This window comes from Mobula birostris, chromosome 22 (genome assembly GCF_030028105.1).
Source record: "Mobula birostris isolate sMobBir1 chromosome 22, sMobBir1.hap1, whole genome shotgun sequence".
Classification (NCBI taxonomy): domain Eukaryota; kingdom Metazoa; phylum Chordata; class Chondrichthyes; order Myliobatiformes; family Myliobatidae; genus Mobula; species Mobula birostris.
In genome coordinates, this window is record NC_092391.1 from 11,604,535 (window position 1) to 11,619,577 (window position 15,043).

General features: G+C 41.0%; 1 protein-coding gene across 6 annotated transcripts in view; it reads left to right on the forward strand.

The window, feature by feature from the left end:
• ralgps1 (Ral GEF with PH domain and SH3 binding motif 1) overlaps positions 1–15,043 on the forward strand; it is a 761,372-nt gene that overhangs the window by 235,659 nt on the left and 510,670 nt on the right. For all 6 annotated transcript variants that reach the window (XM_072240007.1, XM_072240011.1, XM_072240013.1 and 3 more), the window contains 2 exons: positions 9,945–10,028; positions 11,867–11,956. In XM_072240007.1, the coding sequence (XP_072096108.1) occupies positions 9,945–10,028; positions 11,867–11,956 (174 nt within the window). The remainder of the gene's footprint in view (positions 1–9,944; positions 10,029–11,866; positions 11,957–15,043) is intronic.

A 15,043-nucleotide genomic window follows, 5' to 3' on the forward strand; every position in this document is an offset into this window, starting at 1 on the left:
GCAGAAGGATTCTTCGTTGCCGTTTTCATAGCAATTTTGTTGGACCAGTCAGGGTTGTTAGACCTGAGCTGAACCTCTGAACCAGGAGGACCAGTGGACCAGTCCTAGTCTGGCCTCTACCCTTTGACCTGTTTGGCATGGGTGACCCTACTAAGAGCCAAAGTACAAGGCCCTGACTCCAGCCAGCATGGCTCTCTGGGTCACCGAGGCACACAATCCTCCAAACCCAACAACAAATTTGTGGTCCTCTTGGAAGCTGTGTGAGATAATACAAACCTTATTTAGACTATGGATTCCAGCACATGTTGGTATTAGAGGGAATGAGTAACTGGATAAATTAGCATAACAGGCAGCTAGACAAGCAGAAGTGGACATTCAAATAAATGACAGTAAAGGAGAAATGAGAAACATTATTAAATGTGAAATTAAAAAATGTGGAGAAAACAATGGGTTGAAGAGAGGACAGGAAGACATCTTTACAATATCTGGAAAGAAATGGGATGGTCGAAGAATGCAGGAAAGAGCAGGAGGGAGGAGGCAATAATATCAAGATTGAGGTTTGGGCAGACAAGGTTAAATTGTACAATGCCTTTAATGAAGAAATACAATAATGGGAGATGTGATTATTGTAATCAACAAGAAGCGGCTGAGCATGTACTGGTGAGGTGTCCAAGATATACTCGAGAGAAGGGGTGGTTGATTTTAAAGTTATCACGGAATAAAATACAATCTAACATTCACAGTATTTTGCAGAAAGGGTCACAGGATTATTACTTTATTGCAGTTCCCTAAGAATACAGGTCTTTTTTTATATAGAATTTGATACAGATGTAAGTATGTAGGATTTAACTATCCTGACCCACACTCCAGTTCAGAAGGTGGCAGTAATGCACCTTAAAGTTGTTTGCCAACCACCATAAAACCTAAAGAAGGAGGAGGAAAAGAAGAAGATGGTACAAATAATAAAAAAAGTACATAAATAATACTGAGAACATGAGTTGTAGAATCCTTGAAAGTGAGCCTATAGATTGTGGACAAACAACAGCCCCTCCTACTTTCAAATCTCTTACTAACTCTTCCTTCAGTTAGTCCTGACGAAGGGTCTCGGCCCGAAACGTTGACCGTACCTCTTCCTAGAGATGCTGCCTGGCCTGCTGCGTTCACCAGCAACTTTGATGTGTGTTGCTATAGATTGTGGAGTCAACTCAGAGTAAAGGTGTTTGAAGTTATCCACGCTGGTTCAGGAGCCTAATGGTTGTAGAGTAATAATAACTGTTCCTGAATCTGATTCTCTCCCACGCACAAACTGCTGGAGGATCTCAGCAGGTCAGGCAGCTCTATGGAGAGCCGATATTTTTGGGCTGAGACCCTTCATTAGGATGCAAACTCTCCTTCCTGCGCTGCTGTTTATTTCCAACCTACAAACAATTCAGGTCATTGTGCCTGTATCTGGTCTGGAATTGAATTCGGAATTATTAGTGATACCGTGCCTCAAGTTTGCTTGGGTTGGATCTTTCACCATGTCAGAAAAAATTAGAATAGATGCATAAGCAAAATTAAATGAGTTTAACAGTGTGGAATCGGCCCTTCTGTCCTTTGAGCCACACTGCCCAGCAACCCTCAACAACTCCAATTTAACCCGAACCGAATTGCGGGACAACTTGCTCCTTATCAAGGACGCTTGGACGGACTGAACTCTGCTCTCTGCCACGAGCTGTAATAGCATCACGCTAATTGCTGCACTACGGTGGTTCCCTACGTACATTTAAAACAACCAAGACGCAAATGTAGCACACACAAAGTATTGGAAGAATTCAGCAGCTCGGGCAGCATCCATGGAAAGGAATAAACAGTTGATGTTTTGGGCTGAGACTTCCTTTCCATGGTTTCAAAGGAGGTGTGAGGGGCAAGTTTTTTACCCAGAGAGTGGTGGATACCTGGTTGCCTGGAATGCTCTGCCTGGGGTGGTGATAGAGGCCAATACATAACAAACTTTTTAAGAGACACACACATTGCCTGTAGAGGTAGGGACATGAATTGAGGAAAATAGAAGGGTATGGATATCGTGCGGCATTTTTTTTTCTTGCTGGCGGTTGAGTTTTATCTTTAGAAGCTTTTTGAATGCTGCATGGCTCTGAGGTTGAACACCTAATGGGTTTTTGCCCCTCACTTTTTTTTGCTTTAGTAGGGGTTTTATTTTGGTCACCAAAATTTTTTTTCAATCTTTAAAACAGTGTTTTTTATTTCACTTGAGACATTGTAAGTGTTGCCTACTTCGACGTACTCTTGTTAATTTTGGATAATAATAATAAAAAGATTTGAAAAGAAAGAAAGACATTGTGTGGGCAGGAATGAATAGTTTAGTTGACCATTTGATTACTAACTTAATTGGTTTGGCACAACATTGTGGGCCAAAGAGCCTTTTCCAATGCTATACTGTTCTGTGTTGTAGATGCTGCATGACCTGCTCAGTTCATCCAGTATTTTGTGCGTGTCCCTCTGGATTTCTAGCGTCTACAGAATCTCCTGTGTTCATGATGTGAACAGCATAATGTGTCATCTTAGGGTTGGTGATGATTCAGCTGGAGACCCTCTTGATGTGGTTTCACAATGCAAGTGTGTTTGCAGAAATCCAGGCTGACATGGCACTGCAGGAATGCTGCATTGTCATAGTGCCATACTTGTGTAACATTTAACTCTTGACTAACATAACTTTAATTAAAAAAATCTGTAAATGATGAGCTGGCTTGACAACCTAAGCTGCCTAATTTCCTATCTTATATCAATGACTTCACTTTAGAAGTCAAAGTTGAGTGGCAAAATGGCACCAGTGACTAATGGTGATGTCCTGCAGACAGCTTGGGAAATGACTTCTCCCTTTAAGTACACTTCTGTTACTAACCTGTGTGCAATTTACATTTTGATGATGTGGTCTTGGCCTGATTCGGGTGCCTTTGCAGTCTCCGAGGGGGTTCAGTGTGGTTGAGAATGGGGCATGTGGCATAATGGCAGAGCGCGAACCCACAATCGGCTCCATTTCGCGCCCATCTCGTCAATTATAGCCTCGAGCAAGATTGAAACCAACGCAGATGAGAGTAGAAGGCGAGTGGGTGTTCAATGCTGTCTGCCTGTGCTTGACCTTTCTCCCTCACCCTCTCACTCGCTGCTGCAGGAGTTTTGGGTCTTGGGTGAAGTTTGATTGGCGCAGTTTGTGGATGAGACTTGTTTTTAGAGGATTCTGCAGTTCATGTTATGATGTGCTTTCGGTTACTGCTTTTTTATTGCCATTTCACGCGATTTTGATTGGGGCAGACTGGCTTTGTGGCCTGTAGTCAACAGACGAAACAGCGCTAAATTGAACTGAACAGAACTAACCTGAACATTCCTAGACTGTTTCAAAGACTCAACAGTTTGATGTTTAGCATTCTGTGTGTTATTCACTCATTTTTTTGCCGTTTCCGTGATTTGTTCCTTTTTTTGCGCGTTGGGTGTTTGATGTTTTCATTGAATGGGTTTCATGGTGTTTCTTTGTTTTGCGGCTGTCCATGGGAAGATGAATCTTTGAGATGTATCCTCCATACATACTTAGATAACAAATGTACTTTAACTGTGATGGTATAATCGTGCACAAGTATGCAACATCACAGGCACAGAGCGTCATATAAGTAGCTTTCACAAGGAAGACTTAACTTATGCATAATATTTGCAAGAAGAAACAATTGGAACAATGTGAAGTGGTTGGAGTGTTACTAAACTTTAGTGATAATTAGTATTTTGCCATTTGGTTTAAGAAAAGAACCAAAGGAAGTGACTGTTCTTGAACCGGGTGGTATGGCTCCTCAGGCTTCTGTACCTCCTGCCCGATGATAGCTGCAGGAAGATGGTGGAGATCTTTGATAGATAAATCTCCTGTAGGTACTACTGCTGGTGGGATGGGTGAAGCACTGCACCGGGAGTCAGGGGAGTGGCCGGAGATCCTGAAAGGTGCTGAGTTATACCTGTTGTGTATCTCATACTTTATTAATATTTGAGTAATATTGTAAATATATTGTTTGATTAAGCACTCTTCTTCTTTTAATTAATTCGTTATGGCTTATATGTAAAAGTATGTGAACGGCATACGTGATCATGGCACCAAGTCATACTCTGGACTTCCAGCGTCTGCAGGATCTCTTGTGTCTATGATCCGGCTTAAGGTAAAAACAAAAGTAAGACTTGCATTCCCAGGTCCAAGTTTCCTTTCAATTAGTTTTATGTTTCGAAGTTACAAAATATAACAATTTCAATTACAAGAAATATCAAAATGTCATAAATTTTAAATTGAACTACTGGACGTAAACTAAAACACTGTCTGCTTGGTCTGGGCTTGCCAAGTGCATTGCCTTGCCTTGCCTTGCGCAGTGCCCTTTTGGGAATTTGCAGCTGTGGAAAATCTCCAGTAAAATGAGGTGGAATTTTGTTTCCTGGTGTGCGCACTAAGGTAGCAGATAAGACTGAAATGCAGTTCTGTTGAAGGAACTAAATTTCACAATTGGAGTTCAGTGTGCATCTCCTGCTGTACAAGTCCACTGAGCACCCTTCAATAGAGGGCAAATCTCTGCTCCAAAACTTTTAAATGAACTAATACTCTATGTCTGTGAACTAAAACCCAGGAAATGTAAAAGATGTAAAAAGAATCTTAAGAAAGAAATTAGAAAAGCTAAAAGAAGATATGAGGTTGCTTTGGCAAGTAAGGTGAAAATAAATCCCTAGGGTTTCTACCGTTATATTAATAGCAAAAAGGATAGTGAGGGATAAAATTGGTCCCTTAGAGAATCAGAGTGGACAGCTATGTGTGGAGCCAAAAGGGATGGGGGAGATTCTGAACAATTTTTTTTTCTGTATTCACTAAGGAGAAGGATATTGAATTGTGTAAGATAAGGGAAATGGGTAGGGAAGTTATGGAAACTATGATGATTAAAGAAGAGCAAGTACTGGAGCTTTTAAAGAATATAAAAGTGGATGTCTCCGGGTCCTGACAGGATATTCTCTAGGACCTTGAGAGAAGTTAGTGTGGAAATAGCAGGGGCTCTGACAGAAATATTTCAAATGTCATTAGAAACAGGGATGGTGCCAGAGGATTGGCATATTGCTCATGTTGTTCCATTGTTTAAAAAGGGTTCTAAGAGTAAACCTAGCAATTATCGGCCTGTGAGTTTGACGTCAGTGGTGGGTAAATTGATGGAAAGTATTCTTAGAGATGGTATATATAATTATCTGGATAGACAGGGTCTGATTAGGAATAGTCAACATGGATTTGTGCGTGAAAGGCCATGCTTGTCAAATCTTACTGAATTTTTTGAAGAGGTTACTAGGAAAGTTGACGAGGGTAAAGCGGTGGATGTTGTCTACATGGACTTCAGTAAGGCCTTTGACATGGTTTCACACGGAAGGTTAGTTAGGAAGGTTCAATCGTTAGGTATTAATATTGAAGTGGTAAAGTGGATTCAGCAGTTTCTGGATGGGAGACACCAAAGAATAGTGGTGGATAACTGTTTGTTAGATTGGAGGCTGGTGACTAGTGGTGTGCCTCAGGGATCTGTACTGGGTCCAATGTTGTTTGTCATATACATTAATGATCTGGATGACGGGGTGGTAAATTGGATGAGTAAGTATGCAGATGATACCAAGATAGGTGGAGTTGTGGATAATGAAATAGGTTTTCAAAGCATGCAGAGAGATTTAGGCCAGTTAGAAGAGTGGCCTGAAAGATGGCAGATGGAGTTTAATGCTGATAAATGTGAGGTACTACATTTTGGTAGGACTAATCAAAATAGGACATACATGGTAAATGGTAGGGCATTGAAGAATGAAGTAGAACAGAGGGATCTAGGAATAATGATGCATAGTTCCCTGAAGGTGGAATCTCATGTGGATAGGGTAGTGAAGAAAGCTTTTGGTATGCTGGCCTTTATTAATCAGAGCATTGAGTATAGGAGTTGGGATGTAATGTTGAAATTGTACAAGGCCTTGGTGAGGCCAAATTTGGAGTATTGTGTACAGTTTTGGTCACCGAATCATAGGAATGATGACAACAAAATAGAGAGAGTACAGAGAAGGTTTACTAGAATGTTACCTGGATTTCATCACCTAAGTTACAGAGAAAGGTTGAACAAGTTGGCTGCTATTTCTTTGGAGCGTAGAAGGCGGAACGGGGACTTGATAGAGGTTTTTAAAATTATGAGGGGGATAGAGTTGATGTGGATAGGCTTTTTCCATTGAGAGTGGGGGAGATTCAAACAAGAGGACATGAGTTGAGAGTTAAAGGGCAAAAGTTTAGGGGTAACATGAGGGGGAACTTCTTTACTCAGAAAGTGGTAGCTGTGTGGAACGAGCTTCCAGCAGAAGTGGTTGAGGCAGGTTTGATGTTGTCGTTTAAAGTTAAGTTGGACAGCTATATGGACTGGAAAGGAATAGAGGGTTATGGTCTGAGTGCAGGTCAGTGGGACTAGGTGAGAGTAGGAGTTCGGCACGGACTAGAAGGGCCGAGATGGCCTGTTTCCATGCTGTAATTGTTATATGGTTATAAACCTACATATAAAGAAAATCAGTCCTATTACTGACAAAGAACTGAAGCAGTATCCAGCTACCCCTCCTTTTTCCCTTTCTCCCATGGTCCACTGTCCTCTCCTATCAGATTCCTTCTTCAGTTCTTTATCTCTTCCACCTATCACCTCCCAGTTTCTTACTTCATCCCCCCTCACCCATTCACCCTCCTACCCCCTCACTTTCCAGCTTGTACTCTTCCCTCTCCCCCACCCACCTTATTCTGGCTTCTTCCTCCTTCCTTTCCAGCTAGGGTCCCAGACTGAAACCTCAACTGTCTATTCCTCTCCATCGGTGCTGCCTGACCTGCTGGGTTCCTTCAACATTTTGTGTGCGTCATTCTGGACTTCCAGCATCTACAGAATTGCTTCTGTTTGTGATTCTGCTGTGCTATCCCTGCAGTTACATTTTCTCTGAAAACCAGCCTTTGATTTGTTTTAATCTTCTCCTAAATCATTTAAAAACAAAGAAAGGCTTTTTTTTCTGTGACTAGATGAAAGCTGGCAGGTTTCTCTGGGACTTTTAGTCAGAGAGTCATACAGCTTGGAACCAGATTTGTTAACCTCCTGAGTCTATTAAGCACCCGTCTACACTCATTCTAAACTAAGCCCTTTTTATTCTCCCCCCACCCCCCCATCCCTGTGACTAATTTAACATACAAGTTACTTATCAATGAAAAGAAAAATACATTTCAATGCAAATTGGTCATAGTGTAACTACAATGAACTTGTTTGAGACGTGTGAGGAAACCAAACAAGTTGGTAGAAACTGAAGCAGCACACATCAAAGTTGCTGGTGAACGCAGCAGGCCAGGCAGCATCTCTAGGAAGAGGTACAGTCGACGTTTCAGGCCGAGACCCTTCGTCAGGACTAACTGAAAGAAGAGCTAGTAAGAGATTTGAAAGTGGGAGGGGGAGGGGGAGATCCAAAATGATACGAGAGGACAGGAGGGGGAGGGATGGAGCCAAGAGCTGGACAGTTGATTGGCAAAATGAATATGAGAGGATCATGGGGCAGGAGGCCCAGGGAGAAGGAAAAGGGGGAGGGGGGGAGAAAGGCCCAGAGGATGGGCAATGGGTATAGTCAGAGGGACAGAGGGAGAAAAAGGAGAGTGAGAGAAAGAATGTGTATAAAAATAAATAACGGATGGGGTACGAGGGGGAGGTGGGGCATTAACGGAAGTTAGAGAAGTCAATGTTCATGCCATCAGGTTGGAGGCTACCCAGACGGAATATAAGGTGTTGTTCCTCCAACCTGAGTGTGGCTTCATCTTTACAGTAGAGGAGGCCGTGGATAGACATGTCAGGTAGAAACTGATATGGTCATAGGAAAAAAACGTGTAAGCTCCAAACAACTTTGGATTTTTGTGATTTCTCGTCACTTGTCTACATGAGATTGTCTTCTCCGAGGATCGTCACCTTGTCGTGGTGGAGAGGCTTCTGAGTTCCCGAGCACCCGAGAGTGATGCCGTCTGGAGTTTAGCCCCTGGTAGGGTCACCCATGGCAGTAAGTTCAAGGGGAAGGTTCCAGTTAAAGAACGACCCAACTAACAGAATGTGATGGCACATCACGACGGCAGTGAAAGTTCCCCAGTCAGCTTGCATTCCCATTGGACCCTAACCTCAATCTATCAAGGACTGTGTGGTGACTGTCTGTGCAACAGCCTTTCCACGTTAAACAAAGTCATGCACCGTCATTGCTCCTGAACAAAAGGGGATAACTTCACTCATTCTAGTTCAGGTGTTCCCACAACCGATAGTCTCACTTAAAGGACTCTTTATCTTGTTATTTCGCACACTCGTTATTTGCTGCTATTTATTTATATTTGCATTTGCACAGTTTTGTTGTTCATTGATCCTGTTTACAGTTACTGTTCTATAGATTTGCTAAGTATGCCCACAGAAAAAGAATCTCTGGGTTGTATGTGGTGACATGTATGTACTCTGATAATAACTTTGAACTCTGAACTCTGAACTTCAAACTGTTTCTTCCACTAGGTAGTTAATATGATCAACCATTCTAGTTAGCCCCCCACCATTCCTCTCTATCTATTACCCCTGTCACTGCACTGTAAACACTTTAAACCACTGTTTCCATTGTAAGTAAATACTGGTATTTATGTATTTATGTACATTTTCTTATTTGTCTGTACTTTAACTCAAACTTTATTTTTTATATAATTCTTTATTCTTTATAATTATTGAATGTTGTTTTTCGTTGCATGCCACGGCCTGAGCAACACACCACAGCAAATTCCTAATATATGTATATGGCAAATAAACTTATTCCTTGATGAATAAACACTTCATGGGCTTCAAGCCACCAGACTAGACATGCCCAGGTACCATCCCTGAAGAAGATGGCTGAATTTGTCATTGAATCGTCGGTTATAATCGATACCTGTACCTGGCTTGAAGCCCGAGAAGAGTTTATTCATCATTTACTCCGGGAAAGCACCAGATCCTTTTTTAATCCTTCATCCTTATATTTGTAGCAAATGGGAACAAGTGGAGTGGAACTGTGGGTGTGGGGCGAGTTAGTAATAGGCACTTGATCACCATCAGCCTCACACCAGCATCCACTGATGAAATCGGAGGTTGATAGGTTCTTGATTAGTAATGGCATCAAAGGCAGGAGAATGGGATTGAGAGGGATAATAAATCAGCCATGATGGAATGGTGAAGCAGGCTTGACGGGCCAAATGACATAGTTCTATTCCCATGTTTTATGGTCTAATCTTTCTCTAATAGAGTGCAAATAAATTCTAAATTGTTATGTTTTATAACTTCAAAGCATTAAACTAATACAAAGGAACACCTGGGAGTCTGAAATGTGAGTGTAATTAAAGTTTATTGTAAGCGAAGTGCATGCGTATTATGTGGTAATATGCAATTCACATGTTTATAGATTTAACTCATAATAAGTTATTGAAACAGAGAGGAATGCTTAAGCAAACAATATATTATAAGATTATGTAAATATTACTTAAATACACAATATAAATGGCAAAAAGAAAGCCAATCCATTAGCTTGTCTTAGATGTGGTTTCAAGGAGATGAGAGGAAAAGACAAAAAGAGCAGAGCAGGCTAGGGTCATGTGAGTCAGAACTACTACATGATAAACATGAGATACTGGTAACTACAGTCAACAGAAAACGTCTCTCTAGTTTCCTTGCACTGGTTGCATTTACTTTATCATCGACAACTTGCCTTAATTCAAGACGCTGAAGTGCAAAGCTATTTTCCAGTAGAAATTCTGTCCCCCTCCCTTGCCCCCATTATCTGCTCAAACTCCACACTTGTTCTTCTGAAATGCAAACAGGATGTTGAGTAATTATTCTCATTATTTGATCTTCCAGGAACTGACCAGTTGCGGGTGGAACAAGAAAGACAAACACATCCTGGCACCTAACATCGTTGCATTTACCAGGAGGTTCAACCAGGTGAGAACACAGGATAGTTAAGTGCAGGAGTAGGTCACCCCTCCCCCCCCCCCCCCCCCCAAAGCCACCTCTGTCGATTTGCCCCAGGTCGCACCTCAGCTCACCGTAATTCCCTGATCTTTCAAAAATGTATTCCTATATCCTCTCTCAGTACCTCCAATGATAGAGAGCATAGAACTGTACAGTACAGGTCCTTCACCCCACAGTGTTATATTGACCTTTTAACCTAATCCAGAATTCAGGTGACCCTATCCTCCCACATACCCCTCCATTTTTCTTTCATTCACGTGCCTGTCTGAGAGTCTCTTAAATGACCCTAATGTATCTGGTTCTATCACCAAATCTGGAAGTGTGTTCCATGCACTTAACACTCTCTGTATGAAAAATCACCGATGTCTGACATCCCCTTGTACTTGCCTCCAATCACCTTAAAATTATGCCTTCTTGTATTTGCCATTTCTGTTCTAGGAAAAGACATTACCTTGTGGCTCTTGAACTCAGTCTCCTGACAATGAAGGCCAACACACCATACAACTTCTTAACCACTCTATCGAATTTTGCGGCAACGTTGAGAGATCTATGAACATTCACCCCAAGTTGCCTCTGTTGCTCCACATTGCCGAGAATCCTGTCATGAACTCTATAATCTGCCCTTCAAGTTCAACCTTTCGAAGTGTTTCACTTCACATTTTTCCAGGATGAACTCTCCCTGCCACCTTAGCCCACCTCTACATCCTGTTGTAATCTACGACTGCCTTTTGCACTGTCCACAGCACCACCAATATCTGTGTCTGTAGAATTCTAGAGATCCTTCATGAGCAGTGTGTGATGTTAGTGTGGAGTTGTCTGGGTTTTCATTTGCACGAATCCCATATATCCTGAATAAGTCATTTAAATGTTAATAATGGTGGTACAACTGAGGACTTAACTACTTATTCACAAAGACCCATTTCACTATCCATAGCTGCTGCCTGACTAGAGTTTCTCCAATGCTTTGAGTGTTACTGCTGGATTCCAGCATCTGCATCCTCTTCTATTGCCAATATATTCCCATGTCAGGATACTTTCAGCATGAAGGGACACCATGTGGATGCTGGGATATATGGCAAGCGAAATTGTTTTTAGAACATAGAACAGCACAGTACAATACTGAATTTATTTTAGTAGATAATTCATCCTGAGGGACATAGAATGAACCAGTTGTCCATGTGACCTCCTGAATATGTTCTGCAGGTATTTAACAGCATAATCTCCAATGCTTCCAAACTCTGCAGATCTCAGTCTTGGATTTAGGCCCTGGAAGGTCACCCACACACCTTGGAAATTCCAAACATTTCACCTTTCATTAGTCGACTCTCCATTCATCAAATACGAATACAGATTCTAGACTCCTTGCCCAGCAAGTTCAATCAATTTTTGTCAATCCCCTTGCAGAAGTTTGTATGTTTCAGTGGGACAAAACTTTCAGCCACTGACATGTGTGATTCAGCACTTGTCTTTTGGGGATTTCCTGCATGTTGACTGTTGTGACAATGCAAGTTGTCATGGCCCTGTGTGGTAGCAGAACCTTGTGCAATGCAAGAGATCAGAGCAAACACCATCTACAAAATGGTCAAGAACTAGCTGTCAAGAACTATGAGTATTCCTGAAATTCTGGAATGTTGAAATTAGTTATAAAAACTATACAAATAGGGTGAAAAAATGGCTTAAAATATTAGATCAAGCTTAATTCAATGTTGTTGAGTTTACTTTCACTTCATTCCCTCTCAGATTCAGGGTAATAAAGTGATCGTGAATTCATGTTCACAAAATGTGACTAAACTTTGGGTTTCTTGCAGGTCAGTTTCTGGGTTGTCCGAGAGATCCTTACTGCTCAGACGTTGAAAATAAGAGCTGAAATATTGAGCCATTTTATAAAACTTGCTAAGGTAAGCAATCACTCTTTGTTGGGTTGAGAATATTTTAGTTTCCATTGGACCATTATTTCAGGTCATGGTTGACCTTGTCATCTTTCTTTGCCTGTACCTGCTTCCACTGAGATATCTGGAACTAATGTGGGCAGTCCTTGTGACCTTGTCTTTGGCTTCATGTTAGACTTATTTAGAGGCCATTCCTGGGTAATGACACATGACTTACAGAATCTCCTAAACATGATCAAGCTTGCATAATATTAAATCCAATGTACATATGGTCATTCCTGTGAATTAGAGCAAGTTTCTTTGCTCTCTCTGCCTTTATTAATTGTTCTTTCTTATCAGCCTTGTGTGCATTTGATGTTATTCATTACAACACTGTGAAGGTATGGTTGCCAGGGTGATTTTTGTGCAATTATCAGAGTGATTTTTTTTGGTGTATTTTCTGACTTGTGGACAAATTGACTAATGGTCCACTGTAAAAATGGAGCAGCTTGTAAACTGAGTTTGACATCAAGCCAAAAGCAGAAATATGAGAACTGGCCAAAGCTTTAGTCAAGGAGGCTTATTACAAGGAGTCTCTTCATCAAAAGGAAGTGGGTTTTGGGTAGTGATACCCCAAAGAAGGTAAAAGCAGCTGAATATATTGCTGAGAGTAGAGTGATGAAAATTGGGGGCACATAACTGGCTGGAATTGAGGAAACTCCAGGATCCAGAAGCTTTGCAGGAGTGCTGGAGATTGCTGGGGTGAGGGAGAATGAAATTAAGGAAGTTTCTGAAAAACAGAATGGATGAAAATGTTAGAAGTGGAGTCTTGCAAGTGTGGGAGCCACCAAACATGGGTGTTGGATTCCCAAGTCTTGAAACAAGTTCAGAAATGGGTATCGGCGATTTGGTTATGCATAAGTACATATGTAATGGTCTCCATCTGTCTTGAAGGACAATGGAAATCTCCAAGGCACAAGCCTGGGCGGAAGGTATAGAGCTCTTGAGATGCCCAGCTATCAAGATCCCCCTCAAGACCTCACAGGTGTAGTCGAAAGGAAAGCGAAGCAATACATTTGGTAGTCCATGGAACCTTTGCTTAATGGTATTGGTTCATGGCATAAAAAAAGGCTGGGAACCCCTGTTCTGAGGGCACCAAAACTGACCAGTGACTGCAGCCTCTGTAATCAGATATGTTATGCTCATCCATTAAAATTACCCTTGGCAATCATGTGCTTTCTCTGCCCACATTAAATTCATGATTCTCACTCATCTTTAAAAATATTATGCCGCCAATTCACATTTATATAAAATAAGATTGGAAGGAAACCATATAAATTCATTCAAATTAAATGATAATATTTGGCAAAAGAGCCCCATCTTCTCTCAAAATCGAATCGAGGATCAAAAATTCTACTTCTAATTTTTTCCAAACTAAGACATAGCATTACTTGGGAAAACCATTGAATTAATGTAGGGACAGAGGTATCTTTCCATTTCAATAAAATAGCCCTTCTTGCCAACAATGTAACAAATGCAATGACATGTTGGTCTGAAGATGAAATACCCTGAATAAGATGCGGAACTATTCCAAACGGAACAGTCAATGTATTAGGTTGTAAATTAGTTTTCAGAACTTTAGAAATTGTAGAAAATAAAGATTTCCAAAAAGATTTTAATGAAGAACATGACCAGAACATATATGACGAAGTGGCTACTTCAGTTTTACACCTACTTCAGTTTTATATAAATGTGAATTGGTGGTTGATGATTTTTCTTCTCTATATATATATATATATATATAGATGATTGTAAGATGTATTGCTCTGGGAGTTGGTTCCTAATGTTTCCTAATGTTTTTCTTTTTTTTTTCTTTTTCTTTCTCTTGTAGTTAGTGGGGTTGTTTTCTTTTAGTTAGTTGGGGTTCTCTTTTTCCCTTCTTTATAAAAATTTTTTTTCTCATTATCATATATTATTCTTTTTTGATAAGTTTTCTTCAGTTTTATTAACTGTATATATATCAATTTGTTGAAGTCTTGTATCATTTTATGGCTGTAGAAGATATGTATCAATAAAAAGATTTTAAAAATGGAAAAATCTTATGCCAACGTGGCATGGTTAGACCACACTTGAAGCACTGTGGTCAGTTCTGGTTGCCTCATTATAGGAAGGATGTGGTAGTGTTAGGGTGCAGAGGAGATTTACCAGGATGCTGCCTTGATTGGAGAGCATGAGTGAGTGAGCTAGGGTTTTCCTCTTTGCAGTGAAGGAGGAGATGAGGTGACTTGATGGAGGTGTATAAGATGTTAGGAGGCATAGATAGAGTAGACAGCCAGAGCCCTTTTTCCAGGGTAGAAATGCCCTGGGGGGAAAAAGGGCAAAATTTTAAGGTGATTGGAGGAAAATATAGAGGTGATGTCAGCAATAGGTTTATAATACTGAGTGGTGGAATGCACATCTATGGTAGTAGTAGAGGCAGATACATTAGGGACATTTAAAAGACACCTAATTAGGCACATGGACTATATGGGAGGGAAGGGTTCGATTGATCTTGGAGTAGGCTTAAAGGTCAGCACAGGGCCTATACTGTGCTTTCTATATTCTAAAAACATTTCTGCTTATCATATATCCCAGCATTCACATGGTGCCCCTCCATGCAGAAAGTGTCCTGACGTGGGAATGTATTGGTGATGCAAGAAGCTGCAGATGCTGGAAGCTGGAGCAACACTCAGAGCATTAGAAGAACTTGGTTGGTCAGATAGCAGCGACAGACTGAAATGGGTGGTCACCGTTTTAGGTCGAGATCCAACCAGAGAGTCGACCTGAAGCATCGCTGTCCCTTTCCTTCCATAGAAGCTGCCTGACCAATTGAGTTCCTCCAGTGTCTTACCTCCGTTCCTTGTTTGTCTCAGTCACAAACTCCCAATAACTTACAAAGTGGCCGCTCGTCACCTTGTTGTCAGTGGTAACCAGGGACGGACAAAAAAAGCCGACGTTGCCAACGATGCTCACATCCTGAAAAATAAAGTAAATTTTGTGTAGACTAATTTTCTTTTGTGTTTTGTGAAATAAAAATCAATTTGAGTTATTTAATTTAATAAGTGAGAATGTTTTGAT